Genomic DNA, 23,314 nt, shown 5'->3' with positions numbered 1-23,314 from the left:
ATTCAAATTAAGGTGATGGACGATATGTAATCCTGAAGTTGTGGAGTAAAATAAAGACAGTTGAATGCGAAACTAGTATTTATTTTTGTAAATTAAAATACATTATCACAAAGAAAATGAAAATTCATAACTATTGTGAGATGAATTTTGTATTTATCACACAATTGTTATTACTCTTGAAAGTATTTATGCATAAATTTTACATAGATTTTTAGTTTCCAAAGGTTCCTTAAAATACGATTTCATAAATCATCGATATGACTCCAGTATGCAACTATAGTACAAATAAGCTTAAACATTAATAATTAACTATAATAATTCACAATTTAATAATATCATAGTTCGATTCACACAATTTACCTACAACAATTCGTTAGTAATCACTTAGTATCACCAATCATCAGTTTGAATCTGTCTCCTGAAAAGGAAAAAAAATATATTCATAAAAACATTACATAATTAAACAATAATTTTATTTAGAAAATCCAAAAAGACATTTTTTTTAAATTTCAAAAAATATTTGCATTATAATTTATGCCAATATTTAAATTTTGAGGGCCATTTTCAACAAGTTGTAAATAGCTCACTATTAGCAAATGGGAATCAAGTTAGGGTAGAGTAGAATTTGAACCTTTGACCTCTGATTTGCGAGTCTGCGACACTAGCCATGGGAATAAATTTGACTTTTTATTTATCATAATCATTCCCTTTCCCCACCTTATGGTGCATAGGGCACTGCATTCGCACACCAATCGCTGGATTTTTGTTAGATGCAGGTAAGATGATCAGTCTTACACTTCAGGGACTAAGAAATATTATAGCATAAAAACACATTTTTAAATAAATATTTCATGTTAACCCCCATGCCGGGAATTGAGCTGGTCTCAACGTGTAGTCCCAATAAGTTCAAAAATGCAGTAGATTTGTTTTGGAAAAGTTAAAGCGAACAACTAACTTTCTTTAAAATAGATTTAAGCGTAATATACGTTCAGCTGCTCATTTAAATTTAAATAATAATGATATTTTTAATTAATACATAGATGGTTTTAGTTTGTTTTATGGTTTTTGTTCAATAACGTAAAGAAGACTTGTTGCAGAACTAAATACATCGAATCTAAAATGTATGAGATACTGCCATTTATGTTCCGAAACCTTTTCAGTTGCCAACAGTATTTTTTTTTCTCTATCCATCACCACATCTAACGCAGTTCCGACTGATGGTGGAGATTGCCATAATTATTTTAACATGCTTCAAATATATATATATATATAGTAATACTAGTACAATACATACTGTTGGATCACAATCTGCGCAGTGCCAGGAATATCCACGCTTCTTGGGGTTTTTATTGAGGGGGGGTTCTAGGCAAGTGAAGTGATAACGCTTCGAGCACTCGTCACACCTAAGGTAAACATGACTCGCATTAAACATGAATCACACTCTGAACATTTTGCAAACAAGGTATAATATCAATGAGACTCCGAGGATTGTGAATAATTCAATACAATTCATCTCTTACTTAAATCATGCTATAAAAATATTTTTTGAATATGTCCAAATGTTTGTAGGCAGGCTGGATTTAAACATAGGCAGAATGGTGAAATTTAAACAGTGCGAAAAGTGGCCAATTAAACCAGTCGACGGCAGGTCATAAGCTCTGTAAATGACTAAACTTCCATATTCCCTTCTTAAAAATGTTTTCCCTCTGTTGCAAGAAATTTAAATCCACAAAATATTATTTATTTATGCTTTCTTAATAGTTCATAACAATACCAATGTTCAAAGCAATATAGTGGACGGCCAGGATTACCTCCCTAGGGAGTTATTAAGATCTAAATTTATTGCAACAGAGAGGAAAAACATTTTTGAGATGGGAATATGGAAGTCTAGGCATAATGGTGATTGTTCAGCTTTCAGAGACAACAGCTGGAGGTGCGATGCAGAAGCCTGGGTGAAGAACTATGTGACATCCCATCGGTGACAGGTAATAAAGAACTCACACGAGAGGTAGTATCATACATGGTTAAAATAGTGCAGGCAATTGGTAAAATAAACCAAAGTAGGGAACGAAATGCCGAACACTCTTCTAGTGGAACGGAAGGCCGGTTGACAACTGTCAACAGGCCGGCTTCTCCTGAAGAGTTTTGAGTGGTTTCCTCTCCCCATGAGCAAATGCTGAGAAGTTCCTGATTGACCCACTTTAGTATATCCTTCCTGATCCCAAGAGTTTAGCTAAATTTTAAGTAAAAACGATTGTAGAAAAATCCACTTTTTGAAGTATAAACCTTGTATATCACTAGCAAGGTAAATAATAAAGCAACTCCCATTTTTAAAAAAATGGTGATTGTCACACAGTGTGTAAAGTGACCACATAAACCAGCTGACAATAGGCCGTAATCCTAGTAAATGTTACAGTGGGTAAAGTGAGCCCTAAAACCAGTCGATGACAGGTCAAAAGCCCTGCAAATGCCTAGATTTCCATATTCTCTCCTCAAAAACTTTACTATAAATGAAATGAATTTGATTTTGATTAAGCACTTGTAAAAATAAAAAAGTTTTACTTAAGTAGTAGAGGGATTTTTAGTTTCAAACTGTTTACATATATTGTCATTGGCCGGTGTATGTGACCTTCATCGTTCTGCCCATGATTGAGCATCCATATTTGTATTTTTTGGATCACAACACGCCGGAAGGGCCAACAACACAAAATAACAAGGCTTGATAACGATGACTTTTAGGTTACTGTAATCTCACAATAAGTATCTTGCATAGCTATTGCACATAGGGGTTGCCAAACATTACAAAAAATTTACCAAATTTTTTGTAGTTAGTTAACTAGCAACATTAAGATACAAGTTTCAACAAATGTTCTACCACCATCTATTGATTGTGAAGTAATAATAATAATGCTTAAGCCACTAATTGATATATGCAATAGTTTACCTGACGAGGTTGACATGAGTGCCGGGTTGAGTACAGACATCACATTGTGTGAGATTCTCGTTCCCCTGAACCGGAGTAGTGGGAGCACCAGCGCTCTTCCTGTTTCCTCCGGACCGGGCGCGCCCAATACGAGGGGACTGTGGACATGACAACACTTGAGAGAAGGAAGACTTATAATACATGTTGTTTCAGGGCAGGATCATGAAAATTTACTCGGTTACTTGTCATCACAATATAATAAGAAAACCATAATAAAATTAAACGATTAAAGTGCGTTTCGTCAAGATGACCCCTTTATATTGGACATTGCTTATACAGTCGAGTACAGGATGAAATATATAAGGGTTTTCAATAGCAACGATTTGGGTAGTGGAAATTGCTATGATTTTATTTTTACCTCAAAGCATATTCAACTACAGAATGTCCGCTGTGGTTTCGTTTGATCTCAGAATTCTAGAGTACAATTTTTGATGACTATATCGCATAAAAGTGGATGAATTTCACCAATGTCGCACCTGATGTTGGTTTTTAGGGCGGCAATAGTCTGGTTTGTCAGCATAGACTCGAGACTTCACATAGTCCCACAACAACAAAAAAAATGTGTCGAATCACACAATCGCGAAAGCCAATTGATGTCGCCAGCTTGCGATATAACAGAGTGAACAATTTAACAATTCTTAACAATTTCCACATGTTGAATCAAGTAGCATTCCATAATGAAATGTAAAGACTAACTGAGTACGTCGATCAAAGATTACACCTGTCAGTTTCTCAACTTCGTCATGAGCTGTTTTCAAATATCAAGTGTTACTATTGATAAACCCTATATAAGCAAGCACACCCAAATTCAAAATCGACCGTTAATATGACCAACATTAGGTGTAAAAACAGCCCTTAGCTAGGTCAAATAATTGTTAGCAAAAATCATAAGTATACATTCATTTTTTCTAAATACTACAATAAAATAACATTCAAGAAAAATACAAACACAATAAATATAACATGTATTGACACTTAGAAAGGCATAAACAGCTACAAATATATTTGAGGGGGTTAAATGCAAAAATGCCACTGCATGGTCACTGTTTTTGAGAAGACCAACTAAACCAGCTGCTGCTTTTGTAATTTTTGCTAAAAGACAATTTCTTTTAAGTTCAATGTGCAACTTGAGTTTGGTATAACAGGTAGCGAAAAGACTATTCATTTTTAAGTTGAAAGTGCACATTGAACTTAAAAGAAATAGTCATTTGGCTACTGGTTTTGTTGATCTTCCCATAAATATTGATCATGCACAGTGATGGTTTTGCATTTGACCCCCTCATTTGGAAATTGATATGCACACAATAATACTGCTTAGCTACATTAGTTTTGTGTCAATAATTAATAACATAGAATTGCATAGAATTCATAAAAAAACTTATGCAAAATCCCACGAATTTGACATTTTGTGCAAAAAAAATATTAAAGAAGTAAAAATATTTTCAAATATAGTGCTACAATTTTTCATATCTCAAAAAAATAACTTTATCCATGAAATTTCACTAAATACAATGAGTCATACACATGCACTTTTTAGAATCACAATGGACACACAAAACATTTTAGCACAAATATTAGATGGGGAGTTGTACAATCTACACTCCAAACAGAAGTTGGCCGAGAATACCTTTGTTTTAACAGCTAATGCAACTTTTTTATCTCCCGAAACTTTGGCTGGCTGTAAATAAAATACGAACTCAGAATTGTAAATCAACACAATCATAGAAAATATGGAATTTGATACACATTTCTTGTAAGAAATAGCTTTAAGACATACGAGTATGAATATATTTTTTTAGAAGACTCATCAAAAATGATTCCCATGAAGTCATAAAACTGATCGTAAAACTTACACAACCAAATCAGCTTTAAAATATGAGGCATTCACAACCTTATCAGCTAATAGACGAATGATACTTTGACAACTAAGTCTGCTTTAAAACATGGGACAAACAATCAGCCCTAATAGATGAGACTTCCACAATTATTGTAGCTATGTATGAAGTAATTTATGAAGATTTAAAAAAAATGTTTTTTTTTTAATCACAAAGTATTCTTAATAATAGAAACACTTACAGTTTGTTCAGGTATTTGAGGAGATTCAACTGGAACAGGCTCTTCAACATGGTGCTGAAAGCATAAGAAAAAAGTTTGTTTTTTAAAGTTTAATTTACTTTATTTATTATAATGCTTATTTCTTTTGAAGAAGATAATTGTGTAAGTTTAAAATACCTTCGAAGAATGCTTCTTCAAAAACGTTGGAGGAGGGCCATCGTTACTGTCAGTTGGTACATAAAATAATTGCGGGTCAACTGAACCAGCTGGTTTGGGAATTGGCTTAATCTGTGAAATAAAAATAAATTTATTACATTTCCATGCTTTCATTTAAATTACACACAAAAAAAAAACTTTAGCATTATAAATGCAAGTGATTATGAATCATTCACGTCAATGCAAAGTTTATAAATAAAAATATAGCTTACCTTAATTGTAATTCTGGGATGTGGTATTTCGGGGTTTTCGAGATCTTGAGACTTCTTTTTCCTTTTGTGTTTGTGAGTTTTTGAAGGAGATCGCATCAGGTCCGGTGAGTAGCGAGATCGATGCTTTTCCTTTCGACGTTTCCTAGCCGACTTGTAACTGATTTCGCGGTCATTAGTAATACTTGTGTTTTGCTCCGTTTCCATGGGAACCTGGGTGCTCGAGAGGAGGGTAGAGAACGTCGAGTTAGGAGATAAGAAGGACGTATCTGATGTGATTTGCGAAGTGGTTTGTATGTTCGCCGTTGATGTATTTGAAAACTCTTGCTGGGAAGGCGATTCCTGAGGACTTTCCGCCACAATCGGAGTGATGGACATGAGCGGAGTATTTGTAAGTGCCGGGGAAGTGAAACTTCTCTTTCTAGACTTTTTAGACGGGGAATTGGTAATGGAATCGGCTGAACTAGAAGTATATTCGTGGCCCTGACGCTGTTTCATTTTCTTCATTTTTTTATCTCGTTTATACGGAGGTTTGTTAATGTCAAACTGCGGTGATGAGAGATTCACGGATTGATCGATATTGTGATCTTGTATTGTAAAAACATCCGAGGAATCTGGCTCCTTAGTTTGATCTGGTGGGCGTTCGACTGGTTTGATTTTAACTTTTAGTGAAGAGACATTGTCAGATTTCGGAGTGATGGGCAGGATTTTGAGAGTTTTGGAGTCAGGTTTGACATCTGGTTGGGAAACGTTGCCGACATCAGAAGAGCAGTTGAGATTATTTCCATCCTTACTATACCTACCGCGAGATCTCCTCGCAATTTTCTGTTCCAATACTTCAGCTTCTGATTCGGAGCTTTTGTCGCATTCTGAACATTGCCTGAGAAAGATAAAAAAGTCATAAGAAGCAATCTTAGGGAAAGAAATTACAAGAGAACATTGTCATTTATTACAAAGTACACTTTATTACAAAATATACTGTAAACAAAGTTGAGTAAAAGCGTGTTTAAGACTTCTTTTGTATTTCTTATTTAACCTACAAATTTTAGACATTTGAAAAATATAATTAAATATATGTACATATTTTGGGCATAAAGCAAATATAACAATAATGTTATTTATATTTCCTGTTTCAAAAAAGAAAGTGTTGCAAAGTTAACTGTATAAATTGTTATTTTTCTAAAAGTAGTTTTTAGTAATTTTTTCTTTTTAGCTACACAAATTGAGATAGATTTTTATTCGTATTAGCCTTTCCTTGTTTCTGCATTTGCACGATTGTGATAATGTTTTTAACTAATAGATAGTTCAATGACATCCCAGTACGCCACACGTGGAGAAAAAATGAAGGATCTAAATGTTAAAACTTTTATTTTCTATTCTATGCTTATTCAACTCTAAGTAATGATGTTTGAAGTATAACTTACCATCCATAAAGCTTGGACTTCTTGGGGAGGCGAGTGAGCGGCGGCTTGAGGCAGCCGAGATGGTAGTACAAGTGGCACGTATCACACTTGGCCAGCAGGTGTTGGTCCGTCTTCTGTCTGCATATTCCACACTCATTGTTAAGGGACATGATGTTATCCGGTGTGCCTGCTATAATTCAAACTACGTACTTAATAAAGAATTACGAAAATTATAACAGAGATATAACCACACTTTTCCTTATATTTATTTTAGTGGTTAGATCATCGAATACAAGTAAGGTCCGTGTTATAGTTATCAATAAATACCGGATTATATGCAACATACAAAGGCTGAAATATAAATGCAAATACGCATAAAAATGCCTCAAATATGCAAGTAAAGTGTGAAAATATACAACATAAAATAAAAATTTGTTATAATTTTTTATTAGGAAAAATTGAAAGAATTTATTTTTTATTCATGTTAACAATAACAAATTTTTAAAATTATTCTGTTTTAAGGTTGTGTATAAATTGAGAATGAAAGTTTAACATCCATCGAGGTCACCGAGCTGTGCTTGAACTAATGTGCTATATTAATGCATATTGTCTCGGGCAAAATTTTACCCATGCCATTAGTAAAATGATTTATTTGAGAGCGTGTAGATTAGCCAATCTGTCACATAACTTGGAATTCTTTGGGATAGATCTTCCAGCTTTTCGTAGATTTCTTCGCCACTAAAACAGTGTGGGATGATGGATTGGCATTGTTTAGCTTGAAGTCTTATTTGTTTATGAATATATTGTAAACCATTATTTTACTGCCCTTGTTTGTCTTTGCTACATAGTTTTATGTTCTTTTTGTTCAGTTTCTTGCATATATGTTTCTTTATGTAACTGTTGTAATTGGCTTAGGCCTTATACATAAATAAAGGTTCGAAACTAGGGTTGTATTGTAAAAGGTTTTTAATTTTTTCTTTAAGTTTATGCGGGAATATCTCTGGCAATTCGGAGTTCAATCGACAGACTTTAATATCAACCGAATGGTTTTATTCAACATCAAACTATAAGATTCAAGCTTTTTAATGTTCACGGGTATGTAGGAAAAATAAGTGGCAATGAGGAAGCTCAGTGTTATGGGAAGTTGGAAATAAAAATGTTTTCTTTCACACGGTAAAAATTAAACCATTTAATTGTATGGCAAGTTTCTCAAAAATGCACAAAAAAATTAATAAGAATGAACTACGTTACAAGTTCTTAAGAATAAACCAATGATAGAGTTTTGATAGATTTCCGGTTTCCTGGAAGTCAGCTCGCCGATCGACAGATCTCTCCGACTAGAACTTGCGAAGTCACAGGCGGAGCAATTTCAAAATTACGAAACTTTAAAAAATCATAGCGCTGATGAAATGATGCATAAAAATGTTTTTTTTCAGCTTAGTTTGATAGTCCATTAAAAAATAAAAAGTAAATTAAACCACTGAATTTCCTCATTATAGAAATGTTTTTTAAATAGAAGAGTTGTCAAATGCTTCCTCGCACTGACAAACTAATATATAATCTAAGCTGACAAAGTCATTTACAACATCTTCGAAATGTTGATTGTAGAATAGTACAGCTTCAAACCACGTTCCCCATCTGTTACTGGTTCAGGAAGTAAAGGTAGAGGAGGAAGTTTTCCTTTATAGGCCTCAATGCGAGGTGATTTTCCTCGATAAAAAATAAATTGTTTTACATTTCCAAACTTAAAATTAAATTGTTTAGATCAATGCCGCGTGGCTGTTAAGAGCGCTAGAAGGCTCTTATGAGCCATGCGTTTCATTGTTTAGGTCAGCAAAAACTATTAAGATCTGTTGAAATAGTGCAAATATGCCCCTATCTGCAGGTTTTCAGTAAAATTAGCTAAAACCTGTAAAAAAAATTGTCAAAATATGCAAATGAATATTATCTGTTTCTAGTTATTAATAAAAAGGATTGAGTATAACCTTGTCTAGACGTGGAGAGAACTTTCCCCTGATGTTCTTCAGGGTTTGAGTTCAGGGGGAATCCGACTCCCATTTTTAGAGCAGCTGCCGTAGGAAATACCATCGGCCTGTTGGTCAGATATATTTTATTTCATTAAAACCACCAAACATTACAACGGGAAAAATAAAGAATACAACTTGAACATTGTGATAAAGGTGTTAAAATATAATTCACAAGTGTTTTCTTTCAATGGTATGGGTAAATTGTTCAAGACAGGGAAAATAGTGTTAGAATAAATTGTGTTTTATATTATTGTCAATATGTAACACAGATATGAATAAGTTCACATTGTTTCTCGACAATAGTGTTATCTTAGCATATTTATATCGGGCAATACTATAGCCAACTTCATCGCAAAGCTCACCATTAGGTTTGAGATGACGGTATATGTTATTCCGTCGAAGTGTAAACAACACACTTTTTCATAGCATTAAACATGCCAAATTTAGTGCAAAAAAAAAAAGAGTATTTGCATCATCATCATCATTTCTGCTCTGCACCATGATCGGTTGGATGTGGTATATTATGAATACCTCAACCCCAACAAAACCATTATGAGAGATCGCTATCAATTACATACAATTGATGAGTTTGAGTTTCGAGTGGTATTCATATGCCAGAAAGATGAGAGAAAGTAGTCGCTAGCGATAGACAATACTTTCAATGACATGTTCTTTACTAATTTATAGAAACAAAGCATCCATTTACAGAAAAAAAACAGCGAGAACTCATTCAAGCCCCCAATATATTAATAGTTTAAATATTTGAACACATATTATTTGTAAAATAATAATTTTAATGAGAGTTTTGTGTTGTATTGTTTGCACTCTTTTCCATTCCACTTATTCACAAAAAAACAGCGAGAACTCATTCAAGCCTCCAATATATTAATAGTTTAAATGATTGAACACATATTATTTGTAAAATGATAATTTTAATGAGAGTTTTACTGGGTTATTATGCGGTGTGTTGTTTACACTCTTTTCCAATATTTTGGATTGCATTACAGCGTCCGTCATAAGGTTGATGTTGAAAAAGATATCATGGAACATGACACAAATGAAACAGTTTTTTCTCGGTGGCTTGAAAAATATCAATTCGTGAAATAACTGTATTAGATCAAAAACATGTTCTGAAAATTACCTTCTGGGTCCAGCGTTGGTCTGTGGAGGTGGTGTAGCAGCTACTAAGACATCCAAATTAGGCAGCACCTTGTTAGGGCATACTCCAGATACGCAGGAATATAATTTACTAATGTTCTGTTTTAATAATGACATTTCTTTGTTTACTTCGTTATTTTCTTTTGTGACCTTAGGAAAAAAAAAAAATAATGAAAATCCACAAATTATTGTTCAAGTGAAAAGTAGGAACATTCTCTAAGGTAACCTCCCTTCAAAGTAACGTCGATCATATTGATGGAAATTAGCATGTACATAATTTAAACCATTTCCAACCCCAAAAAAAGGTTAATTAACTTTTTAAAGATATTCGTGGTTAGGCTGGTTCGAAAGTTTTGTTTAATATTTTTTCATTCAAATAACTTTGAACATGGATCCTACCCTATCATATTCTTCTCGTAATTCCTTTTGTTCTTCTAATAAATCGGTGTTTGTGTCAATGAGTTCCTGTAGAGACCTTTTCATTGTTTGCATCCGGCTATTTCTCTCCAGGTAGTAACCTATAAACTCCACACTGAAAGCGGGTGGTATGTGCCACTTTTTTCTTACATCCGTTAATGCAGCTAGCTGGAAATAAAATTGCATTGAAATAACATCTACTAAAAGATACACCGAGAGATAAACATAAAACATTCAAATGATTTTGAATTTTTTTGGTGGAAATACAATGTAGATAAATTTAACTCAGTGAAAGTTTCATTCCACTTATTTTTGTAGACCGATACTGATTTCATTAATGTCGCAAGAGCGATAAAATAGATTAAGTGATTTGAAGGCATTTATTGATATGTATGTGCTTTAATTTAAATTTAAAGTTGATTCAACAAATTAAGAAAATAGGTTTTACCTGAGCGTCTTGCATTTCCAGAGCGATTGTATCGATTCCCATCAAGGTAGCTTTATGTAAAAGTTTCCTACAGGCCGTAGCACTAGTGGGGAGAAGTCGGGGCATTTTCTGAGTAGGCACTAAAATAAAAACAACTAAAACTTTAAACGGTGAAGTGAAACTGTAAATATATTTTTTCATAACAATGAAATATTTAATCAGTAATGTTTTTTAAATGTGCGGATACTAACCCCAAGGTGGATTTTTTAGTTCTTTCATTGCCAAGAATTTTTTTCTGTATTTGACTAATTTCCGTTGTGTTCTCAACTGCGCCGCACTGTCTGTTTTGGTTTGCAAATCTATTTTTCTAAAATTAAAGAATGGTTTTAATAAACGTAATGATACATGCTGTCTGAATAGATATCTATTAGTCTAGTATCAATATCCATGGCAGTGACACCACGACAGAAAGATTTAAAATTTGCATAGTAAAGCTTTTATGTTGTTCTTTCGCTGTCCATTTGCTCTACATGTCCAAACCAACGCAGCGCCACTTTCTTAATTTTGTTAATAATGCTTGTCTCAGCTTTGCATACAACATGAATCTCTACATTTGTGCATCTACTATATCTAATTAGCTTTTACACCCAATTACAATTGCACCATATTTTCGTAATTTATATTTAGACATAAAAGAGATTAAAGTCAAAGTGACAATTTAAAAACTATTCTGAAGTTGCTTGTTGTACCTTTTTTCAGTACGAAGTTGTAGTGCGAGCCAATTGCGTTTTCGTTTCCTTATGAGAGTTTTGTCAGAATGTAGTCTACAGTGTGCGTAGAAAGGATCTGCTTGTTCTACCTCTTCTGAATGTGCTTCGGCTAACAGTCCTTCTCTTTGACCGCTGCAATTATAAAACTATATTTATAAAAGACGTTTTTTTTTTTTTAATATTGAGATTGGTGGAAATTTTCAAAGAAAATGTGTTTATTTCAAAGATTGCAGAACCAATATTTGAAAATCTTTAACATTAAATAATTTTGTACATATAGGATGATGTCTGATTTCATTATAAAACAAAGTTGAACTTGGCGAGATAATCTGGAAACAAATGTATATTTTTGAAAATGTTATATTTTGTTAAAATCATTTGAGGCATAGGGTCTCAACTAACGATGAGGTTATTTTAATAATTAATAATCACTTAACTTCTAAAATTATTACATTATTCACAATCTACATCATTTTTTTTTTTTTAATATACGATGCATGATTGTCTCGATTATAACTGTGTATTTATTTGCACTCCTAATACCAATATTCAATCAACATGTACAATTGAACAAAATAACATAGTTCAATAAGTAGACACCAACAAAATAAGATATAGGTAATTAAGCAGTAATACAAAATGAAATATAATTTAGCAAAGAGCAATAAACAATAAAATTTTAAATCAATATATTGAAATCTGTTCTAGTAAACTTAAGTTATCTCATTAAAAAAATATACTTATAGTTTTAGTAACATGACAAGCGAAAAAAATGGCGCGCATAAATAATTATCTGACTTTAAAATTTAACAGTTGCACCACTGGCTTGATGTTTTATGTATGTAATTATGTTAGCAAATCTTCAGTTTTGTTGATTTTTGGCGAGAGCTCTTTGATTATTAAGATTAAAACCGGCATTTAGGAAGATGCATAAAGAAATATACCATGTGACATGGAAGTAGGTTCTACACATCCCGGCATCACAGCCAATGCAGATCCCCGTGCGGGAGTACATCTCGTCTTCACACAAGCAACATGCTCGAGCTCCCCACCTGCTGTATGCCATTTCAAACAGCGTTACTCCACTCAGTTTTTCCACCTTAAAGTTAAAAACTCATTACAATTGCGAGCTTTATTTTTGCTCATATAAAGTATGTGCCATTATATGTACAAAAATTAAAAGTGAAAATTGTGATGATTGAGGAATAATTATAAATATATGAGGGATGCCAAACCACACAGGCTCAAATGCGTTTCATTGTTGATTAACACCTATGTCTTAATCTGAGGGGAAAATTAAAGATATTGCTGCTTTGTTGCCTTATTTATCCGGAGATAACAAGTAGTGTAATAGCTAAGACACTTGATGCACGGAAGGTTCCGGGTTGGGTTCCCGGTGAGAACAAAAAATGAAATGCAATTATTTTCAATCCTGGGTGTTCTGTGCTGTAATTCACCACTGTAATTGGCCATCCTGGCCTGTTATGGTGCAAAAAATAAATAAATTAAAAACCACATGCAGTAGTATTTTTTGTTGTTTTATTTATTATTATAAATCCTCATACTCGCCTTACTATTGTGCAATTATGGCACTTCATTTTGTTCTTATTGTTTTTTTTTTCAATTAATTTTTCTACTATGTAAGATTTGTCGATTGCTAATTTAATAATACCTCATTAAAGAATGATTGTTTAGTAATAAATGTTGATAAAATGAGTTTACGTATAATTTATTTATTTAAACAGCTTTATGTCTCTCTTGAAAATTTGATTTTCAGGCACTTACTACGCTATGGTTTGGCACCTCTCATATTTAGAAAACATTTTAACATGAAGAAACCTAGATTTAACCCTTTGCTCCATGATGGTACAAATTTGTTGATATGCAAAATAATTAATACTATATCTCTTATATGAGAATGAATTTGATGTAACTAATCACTGTCAGTACATATTTTGATAATTTGGAGTAGTTTTGGCCATTTTGAAATTTTTTTATTTTTTTTTTAATGCTCCTGGGGATCAGTTTTGCCTAGAGCTGTCACCCGTTTGGGTGTATAAAATATTATAATTATGATACCAAGTAAGTTTTTTAATTTTTGTTGTTTAATAATAATTTTAGTTTTTCATTTATTTTTGTAAATATAAAGTTATGAAAAAATAACATTTTTTTATATTGTAATTCTCTTATGGTACAACTCTTTTTTTATAAATACATATGGAATTACAAAAAAAAAACATTATTGTTTTCAAGATATAAATAACACAATTCAAGAAGAAAAAGTTAAAAAACTACTAAATCTATGTTCAGGGATCAAAGGGTTAACATCTGAACATTGGGTTAAAATTTGAAATGGATTTTTACTTTATTCAAATGTTGAAGACATTTAGGTACAACGCTATTATTTCACAAATTAGCAGACGGAAAAATTTAAGGAATATAGACATTTAAACAAAGGTGTAATGGTAAATGTTACTCGGTATGTAAAGAAAAAAAGCGTGAATCCCGCTCAGTTACAAAACCCAATCTGGAGGCTTTATCTACTTATTATCAAATAAAAAAAATATTGTTTTACAATACAGGTAACCTATAACACAGTTTCCAGAAACACTATTAGAATTTAGAGGAAACCCTCCTGCAACATGCCGGCCTCTCACAACACGGCTGAAACAATGTTGAAGAGATTTTTTTTTTCTCTTGATGTGAGAATACAAAATTTATTGAGGAAGAAAAAGTGTCATACATTGCAAAAGCTATGAATTGAAAGACGCAACGATTCAAACCATCACAATATATTATTATTATTAAACAGAAACTCTGAACAGCTTTAAGAAAATTGAGAATCTTCTGTTAGTTCAGATTTTGTGGCAAGCAAAGGGTGGTTTGTATAATCTCGGGAAATTAAATGACTGATGAAGTTGTAAGGGGGGCCTTGCTCAATGGAAGTCCTCCCTTGAATTTCAACATACAAAATTATAATCAACTCAGTCAGATTTAAAAAGACAGATTTGTTGGTTGGAATCAGTTTTGGCAAACCTCAAATTCAAACAAGGGAATTCGATTAAAAAATATATAAAATATCATTCAACTCTCTCCCTGGTATCATGCCTACAAATTGTCTAAAATAATTGTTTCCAATGTTATCAGACAGGATTGACCACTGTATTGTGAATAAACATTTGTTTAAAATCAAGATTGTGGACAGCCCTCGGTGCGAGTGCGGGCTTGACGAGGAATGCATAGACCACGTATTGTTCGGATGCCCCATTCGAGATGCATGTTCTTTGTACACCAAACTAAACCTCTCTTTCCCTTAAATTCATCTCATGTCTTGTCAGTCTTATCCCCAGAAGTAGTTTTGCACTTGTCCAAATTCATTGTTTTAAATTATGTAAATTTTTAAACTGAAATATATTTGCATTTTTTATTAATTTTTCAAAACGCTTAAAGCACACTTTAAGGAAAAAATCATCCTTGTTAGGATGGGTTGCCTTAAATAAAAAAAGGGTGGTTTGAAAAATACGAAAAACCTTTAGCGATCCACAGCAAAAGGATATAATGCAAATTTGCATCAGCTGACCACGAAGCTGTCAGGATTCACCCAGAAAAAAGTTTTTTTTTTAATTTGTAGATACATGCCAAACCAAGCTTTTCATGAGGTCAAAACTGGTCTTATTAATGTGATAAAAATGCCTAATAAAGAAAAAAGGTTATTTTTTATACTGTTTGACACATAAATATAGTAACAATTTATAAAAACTTTAAGCACCAAAAAACTGTTGCGAATTTTTTTGGGACCAAACCACCTTTTTAAGTCTCATATTACACATTTTCTTATGTCGTATGTATTGTTTATTGTTTGTAAACCAGAATACATAACATAAATAATAAGAATAAAATTACACAGCATTTTATAAAAACATATTTACCGTGTTGTAAGAGTGTTACCAGTATATGTACGCCTATATGTACGTATAAGCGCCCTTGAGGTGATTTTCACAAAAATTACACTATATAAATTATCCATAATAATAAACACATTTCAAAATAAGCATATGAGTTAGAGCGGGTTCTGTGACTCATCCGAATATTTCTTTCGATATTTCAACATAACGGAGTGGGATTTATGACTCTTATTCTTAGTCTTATTTTATAGATTTTCCAAACATCAATAAATTTTTCTTATATATTTTTTTCAAAATTCATCGAGAGCGGGTTTTGTAACTTTATGAATCAAATTTTCCTCTGGCTACTACATTGCGTTTTCTGTGTAAAAATTGTCAGTATCAGTAGATGACGACGTGATTAATGTGAGTGGGATGCGGATAACAGAACAGATGTAATGGAGTGAAACGAGAAAGAAATAAAAGAAACCATCCATACATTATTTACCTCTGAGAAAGCAACTCCCGGTACATAGAGAGCGCAGACTAGATGGACCCAGGCGCCAACCTCGGTTTCCTTAAAAATACCACCTGGAAAATAAATAAACCGACTAATCATTAGTTTGTTCAATTAACAATAATAAAATATATCTACAGCCATCATTCCTCTATACACGGAAACCTCTTTTTATATGGCAGATACGTTCTATGCAGAAGCGTGTAATAAGTATATTAAAAAAAAAGAACGATAGTGGATAGGTTTCCTTCCATGAAAAGCTTATAGGGATTGAAAAAATAAGAAATCGTTAACTATTTATTATACTTTAATTTAATTAAAAAAATATAACATGATAACAAAATAAATATGTACTTTAAAAAATCGTAACAAAGATTTTTTTCTATCAACAAATTTTTGAAGACAAGAACTGGATTTAACCGTCTTGGGAGTAATCATAGAAGTCTAGGCATTAACAGAGCCACTTTACACACTGTGTAATATTCACCATTCTGCCTATGTTTGAAAATCTATATATTTATTAACATCAGGATGTAACCCGCATCAATAAAGGTTTCAGCTCTAAAGCTTCACGAAGATCAAGAGATAGAAAAATTGAAGGAATATAGATGTTCAAACATAGGCAGAATGGTGAATGTTACACAGTGTGTAAAGTGACCGCTTAAACTAGCCAATGATAAGTCATAAGCCCAGTAAATGCCTATACTTCTATATTCCATTCTATAAAATGTTCTTCATCTCTGTTGTAATCAGAGGCGGTTCCTTAGTATGTGATGAGTGCAGTGAACTGCCAAGTAAAAATATGTGTAGATAAATAAGTAATTTTATGCAATATTATATGCAGTATTAATGCAATATTATACTCGTAAACATCATAATATTCGATCGAGATCGACGCTAGCAGATGATTTTCTCATCTTGTCTATCGCCTGTTTTGCACAATTCTTTACTCTGAATTTGTATGAAATATAACATATCTCCTAAAATTATCATTTGAGCGATATAGACAACGCTTCATACCAGTGAATCGTGCGTTAGAGGAAGAAGAAAATATACATACTCCAGGCATTTCCAACACATGCGCAGATTTGAAGTTTGAAGTTCATTTGTAATGTAACTTTTAACATGCGTAATGACATGACATTAGTACGAATTTAGTTATCTATAACGTGAATATAATGTTAGGCGAATTTAGAGTTCCTGGTTCCGATGAGTGGGCTGTCATATTATTGGTCATTTATCATGTCAGACCTGTCGTATTGTTATAATATTATTGAACTTAATATACAAGTTACAAGTTGACAGAATGTAAATAAATGCACTGCCAACGTTTTCGGTAAGGAGCCGCCAGTGGGTGTAATATATTAATTATTCACAATCACTAATCATATGATTATATTATACGCTTAGCAAAAATGAAATTCAGAAAAACGAACAGTATAAATTATAATTCTACTACCTCAGAGTAATAGCATGCAACCGCTATAGAGCCGTCCATACAAACAAAATTCATTCTAGGATTATCAAACACGAAGTTAGCTATAGTTTACAGAAAAAACAATGGGCCTTAGGTACTCGAGTCAAGAATCGCAGGCGCAGCGACGAAACCATTCGTTACGTGTCTGTTAAACCTACAGCTGTGGCGCGCTACCACTCTGAGACTACTACGTATTGATAAATTAATGTTCAAATATTATTTTTTAATTTCATTTTTGTACTGTGTTATTTCAAACATTGTAAAAAGAGGTTCTAGTGCATACATCCAGTGGTGCATAAGACATTTTATACATGAGAGCAAGATGCTCAAGCTTAAAGTTTCATGTGGTAGTCCAAGGATTATACAATATTTCAGGGTAAAAATCACACTTCAAAATAAATGTCCGCTCACTTTCCGTTGACAGGATTTTTACTTGAGAGTAAACATCGAGTCCGAAACACTCTCGCAGGGTTCTGTTTTTATTTCATACATAGAATTATATTCTTCATCCGCCAGAACAAAATGAAAAACAAAAAAAACAATAATAGAATATAATACCTAGTACAACATTACTTCTAAAAACATCTGATTTTTCTGCATTTGTCTGATTAATGAACTGGACAATCGATGTGTACAAACCTGTGTTGGGACAGAGTTCGCAAGTAGGATTTATGACACCAGCTTTGCAAGCCTCGCAGAACCATGGCTCAGTAGAAGCAGAACTAACAGTACTGGATTCGCTTGTGACATCAGAAACTCCATAGCAACCTGAAAATGCAAAAAAAATTGTTTCTAAATGATCTGATAGTGTCACGGACTCATAGATTGGGATTTGATATTCGAACCCTGCTTTGCCGCAAATTGATTCCCATTTTACAATAAGGAGTTAATAACAAAAGTTTTAATATTTGGGTAAATCATTAGAATGCAAAAGTTTCATTACAGGAGAGCTGTTATACTTTCACTCAGTATTTACAATTAGTAAATTTAACATTTATCCGCAAAAATAAAACGCACAATTTAAAGTTTACGGACTTGTGCAATTTAGTTTGAAACAATTTCAGAAATAACAATGGCATAGTGATCATTGTGCCATTATCATGTCTTAAATTTGAAAAAAAATCATGAAATTGTCATTTTTGCTTTAAAAGCCAACATAAATATTTTTATTATGTCGTTAATTGTGTGGACAGGAAATATACTCGGAAACATTTCTGCGTACTTAACTCAAAAATGTAAATTTTGGACTTGTGCCATTATTATCACTCCAGGGGTGCTATTCTGAACCACTCTCGCGGCACGAGAAAACAGTTTTTCTTGTGTATTTTGTATGTAAATACACGAGAAAATACGGCCGCGATAGCGTTTGGAATACCAGCCCAGGTATGATATGTATACCAAACATGTTGAGTTGGACATATTGGTTTGTCTGTAAATTATCTTTTATTATTAATTTAACTGATTCCTCGTTACGCTTGATAAAGGAGTTTTAAAACATTAATTTTAGATTGTTTAGTCTGTGTTGCTTACGACTTAAATGATTATGTAATATAATGCGCATACATTTAGATTTCTAAAAATAAAATAAAAACACTTAAATGTCAAATGTTATGTATTCTGTGTAATAATGTACTGAAAGATATACATGCATCAGTGGAATTGTATCGACAAATACATACTACAGATTGTATGTTTTTTAAGTGTATTTCTTTGTTGAATTACCTAATAAAATAAAATACATAAATTTCTATCTTCAAGTCACAATTAGATAGGGTTTTTTTTCATTATTGTAAAGAAACATTCATGTTCTGATGATAAAATAAAATAACATTTTGAAGCCTCAGAAAGTGTCTTGGTGGGATTTTAGTTACTGTAATATATATTTTTTAAATAATTAAAATGTCAAAAGTGTAAAAACATATTTTATTAATGTAAAAAAAAGAAAGAGTTCTAAATAACCCACTATCAATAAATTAGAATCAAGTAGCGATGAAGAAAACAAAACAATTTGTATTACCTTCATGGACAGTCACACCACAGCCATCACATTCCACAATTTCATTAGAGTCGTCACTTCTAGAACCAAGGCACCCGGCACAGATGAGCATCTGTGCCAAGTCTGCTGTCACACCCTAGAAAATTACATTTAATATAAGTATGATTCCTTTACAAAGCTACAGTTGCATAAAACAAAAACTAAATTGACAAAAGAAATGGAAAACTTTTTTTGAAGAATTGCTTCACTTTACCTTTAATATAAAAACCTTCTGAAAAGCATTCTCCATCTCAGTTGAAATATCAGTCAAACTTAATAAACCCACCAGAGGGTTGAATTTAGTTCTTTTCTAAGTATAAGGACTTAAACATACTCAAAATATTGCTTATTACTACATAATTTGGTGGTCCAGTGGATTTATAAGACGCTCAAAATTACAAGTTTAGAGATATTGAGAATATTTGTCATAAGTGCAGTGCACTGCCAAATAATAATATGCGTAAATAAATAATCAATACTTAAAATATGTAATACAAAGATTCATTGCAAAATTATTATACTCGTATAACATTATATTCAATATTAGCACCACAAGATCTAGAGAGATTAACTCCAGCGAACAAATTTGTTATCTTGTCTGCGCATGTGTGATCGTCATTGTGTATATTCTGTTTTGCACAAGCTTTTGCCCTGAATTCGTATAAAACAAACCAGATCTGCTAAAAACAGCGATTTGATCGAGATAGACTATTCTTCATGCCGATGAATAGTATGTTAGAGGAAGAAGACAATATACATACTCAGTACAGTGCCAGCACATGCCCAGGCATGAAATGTGAAGTTCGTTTGTAATGTCACTTTGAATATGCATACTGACAGAATATTAGTAAGAAATTAGGTAATTTAGTTACATATAAAGTTAGCGACTATAAAACTGAAAAACTAAAACGATGGTGGATTTAGCATTCCACGTTCCGATGCGCCGCCTGTTGACATTATGTTATTATTGCTCGTTTACTTTATTGTAATATTATTAAACTTAATACATGCGTTGACAACATGTAAAGATATGCACTGTGAAGATTTTGGTCAGGAGCCACCTGTGATTTTAATGGTTTCCTGAAATCTAACATTGTCGATTTGTATACGATTTTTACTATATTTTTTCAATGTAATATAATGATTGTGTGCATAGGCATTATTGAGTTTATAAAAAATAAAAAAAACACAAATTATCAACTACACAAAGAGGTATGGAAAGGAGGATGCGGTATTTCATTGAGGGACATAAGAACCAACAAAGGTTGCCAACCAGAAATAAAGCTGGGCTGGTCATATAGCCAGAACCACCGCCTCTAGATGGACTAAAAAAAGTCCTGGAATGGCGACCCAGAACAGGCAGAAGAAGTGTCGGCAGGCCTCAGGCAAGGTGGTCTGATGACATAAGACGGATCGCAGGAAGCGGTTGAATGCGGTTGGCTCCGAATAGGAAGATATGGAAATTTAAGCAGGAGGCCTATGTTCACCACTGACCGAAAGAGGGATGATTAGTTGGACATTTAAAATGATTTAGAAAGGATGCAACCGATATTGCCATTTACCTTCCCAGGAACCGAACCGGGGACCTCAAGCATGGTAGGCGGACCCAACAACCACTGCACTATAAGGCGGACTTATGTCCACTTGATTTCCTTATTCCGGATATTTATTTGAATCGAGTCAATAGCAATCGTCTAGGATTCCGATTATATTTCACACGCAGAACTGTATTACTAATCCGCCAGGACACATAGAAAACTGCATATTTAACTAAAATTTTATGTTACCTGACTTGTTTAACTAATAAAAATAGACCAACAAATTCAGTACATTAAGAGAAAGAGTTTTATTTTTTTTTTAATTACAGTAATTTAAAAAAAAAATGGTTTCATAATAAGTAAATAAAAATTCACCTTTAAGTCATTATTGAGTTTAGCTCTCTGAAGAAGATCATTAACTGTCATGTTTGAAGATTCACCATGACCAGATTTTTTCTTTCCGCTAAACTGCATGAGAGAAGATCCATCGGAGTCATTGTCAGAATCATTACCTGCCCCATTTTTGCCACCTGAAAAAAAAAAACATTTATTAAAATTATTATTTTAATTTCAAAAGCATGGTTATTTTACTGTTTTCCAAATATAAGAAATACAAACATACATGCATTCAAATTGCCAGTTACAAAATTACAAAGACAAAAAACATAGACATATGAAACAAACAGACAAAGTACATATACAAACTTATCACTCATATTGTTGGGAAACTGATTTTAGGAGAAGTCTTTAAAGGCTACTTTGGGCAGGAGACTTTTTTGTTTTTTACCGGGCAGTTCATTACTTCATAATATATTGTAAATTTTCGAAGTTACTGTGTGCTATGAATGAATGTTGCTATTTAAATTTGTGTAAGCGGAGAACTAAAATATTTTTAAGTTGTAAATTTTAAGAAATTATCATCACGGTCTATCTAAACGAAAAGATAAGTACTAAACACAATCAAGAAAAGAAAGCTCGAGTACTTTGGACATTTTATGCGGGGAGAGAAGTACGAAATTAAATGCTATGAAAGAACATTGGTTTTGTAAAATAGAAGTCTAGTTTAAAAGAAAAAGATAATTGTAAATGTTAAATGAATAAATAAACCAAATAAATCAGTGACTCTAAATATGCGGGTTAAAGTTCTTAAATTTTCTATAAAATACTGTAAAAACCATTATATTATTGTGGACAAAGAGGATAGAACGTGCATGTCAAAGAATAAGAACAAAAATGAGAATCGAGGAGGTTAAAACTTGACATTGGGTAGTAAATACCTTGGTCTCCATCGTCTGAATCGATGGAATAATCGTCACTTTCATCAGCATGATCTTCTATCCTAAAATCAGAATCGTCGGAACTCTCTCCCAAATCAAAATCGAGCAAAGACTGGGCTGTTTCAACAGGCTTCACTCTCCGCTTCGCGGGATCCCGTTCGTCTAAAAAATATTTTTAATAACACATGTATTCAACTAATGAAATCCTTGTTAAGTGACTCATTTATATTATTATATGTGCATTTGTTATTAGCGCTAGTAAAACCGGCATTTTTACGTCATTCGAGGTGTTATATGTAACAAAAATACCGTTGTATGGAACCAAAAAGCTGTAAAATAAAACTCACATGTACTCATCCTTAAAAAAATAAATTTATTGTTAATAATTTATGCAAAGAATATGCGGGTTTTGCTAAATAAACACTTTTTCTCGATAAAGAGACATTACGCCCCTCACTCCACCGCCATTTAAATTTTGACCATAAGCTAAGCAATAAGCAAATTTAGCAAATAAACAATAGACATGTGCATTTATTGCCATAAAGCTTAAAATATATACGATTTTATTAATAATATCGGGGTAGGTTGTGAACATTTAAATACTTCTTTATTACTTTCTTCAAACCACACATTGAGTATTTAAAAAAATATTGTTAATGCCAAGAATCAATGAACAAAAAACTTTTTATGTTTACAATATACCTGTACATAAATTTCAATTCGGAATGAAAGGCTTTTTGATAGAATCCCATTTGTCAAAAATTCCTTCAATTTGAGTTGAACCAATAATCAAATTATTGACACATAACTGACTTGACGATCCGCTTTAATTTTTAAAACATGCTAACGACGGATTGTACAAGAAGCCGAAAAAACTCTATGTAAATTTGTGTTTTTAATATGTAACATATTTAAGCGTAA

The 23,314-nt window shown here is 32.6% G+C and overlaps 1 protein-coding gene across 7 annotated transcripts; it reads right to left on the bottom strand.

Moving 5' to 3' along the window:
- Nucleotides 1–60: 60 nt before the first annotated feature.
- On the bottom strand, nucleotides 61–22,876 carry LOC148273799 (uncharacterized). Of its 7 annotated transcripts, none has more exons than XM_088238164.1 (21): nucleotides 22,741–22,876; nucleotides 22,394–22,555; nucleotides 21,492–21,646; nucleotides 19,561–19,675; nucleotides 18,183–18,311; nucleotides 16,049–16,140; nucleotides 12,610–12,764; nucleotides 11,645–11,797; nucleotides 11,147–11,262; nucleotides 10,917–11,035; nucleotides 10,451–10,636; nucleotides 10,035–10,201; nucleotides 8,852–8,958; nucleotides 6,888–7,056; nucleotides 5,467–6,343; nucleotides 5,216–5,326; nucleotides 5,060–5,113; nucleotides 4,611–4,661; nucleotides 2,945–3,081; nucleotides 1,295–1,403; nucleotides 61–418 (listed from the first exon to the last, which is right to left on the bottom strand). In XM_088238164.1, exons 1-21 carry the CDS (start codon nucleotides 22,748–22,750, stop codon nucleotides 401–403), a joined length of 3,192 nt encoding a protein of 1,063 aa, XP_088094290.1. In that variant the 5' UTR covers nucleotides 22,751–22,876; the 3' UTR covers nucleotides 61–400. The 7 variants fall into 7 exon arrangements, with proteins under 7 accessions (XP_088094290.1, XP_088094291.1, XP_088094293.1 ...); XM_088238165.1 differs by having other exon boundaries at nucleotides 6,888–7,053; XM_088238167.1 differs by having other exon boundaries at nucleotides 16,058–16,140.
- Nucleotides 22,877–23,314: the final 438 nt, after the last annotated feature.

Source organism: Micrasema longulum, unplaced genomic scaffold, assembly GCF_059751315.1.
Source record: "Micrasema longulum isolate JH-2025_06_02 unplaced genomic scaffold, ASM5975131v1 h1tg001830l, whole genome shotgun sequence".
In the NCBI taxonomy this organism is placed as follows: domain Eukaryota; kingdom Metazoa; phylum Arthropoda; class Insecta; order Trichoptera; family Brachycentridae; genus Micrasema; species Micrasema longulum.
Note: the sequence above shows the minus strand (reverse complement) of the source record. Positions and strands in the feature narration are given on the sequence as shown.

Coding starts and splice junctions, on each gene's coding strand:
- LOC148273799 (XM_088238164.1), bottom strand. Junction 18,312..19,560: donor TGGTGTGACTGTCCATGAAG/GTAATACAAATT, acceptor TTGCATTTTCAG/GTTGCTATGGAGTTTCTGAT. Junction 10,637..10,916: donor TGGAAATGCAAGACGCTCAG/GTAAAACCTATT, acceptor TTTTATTTCCAG/CTAGCTGCATTAACGGATGT.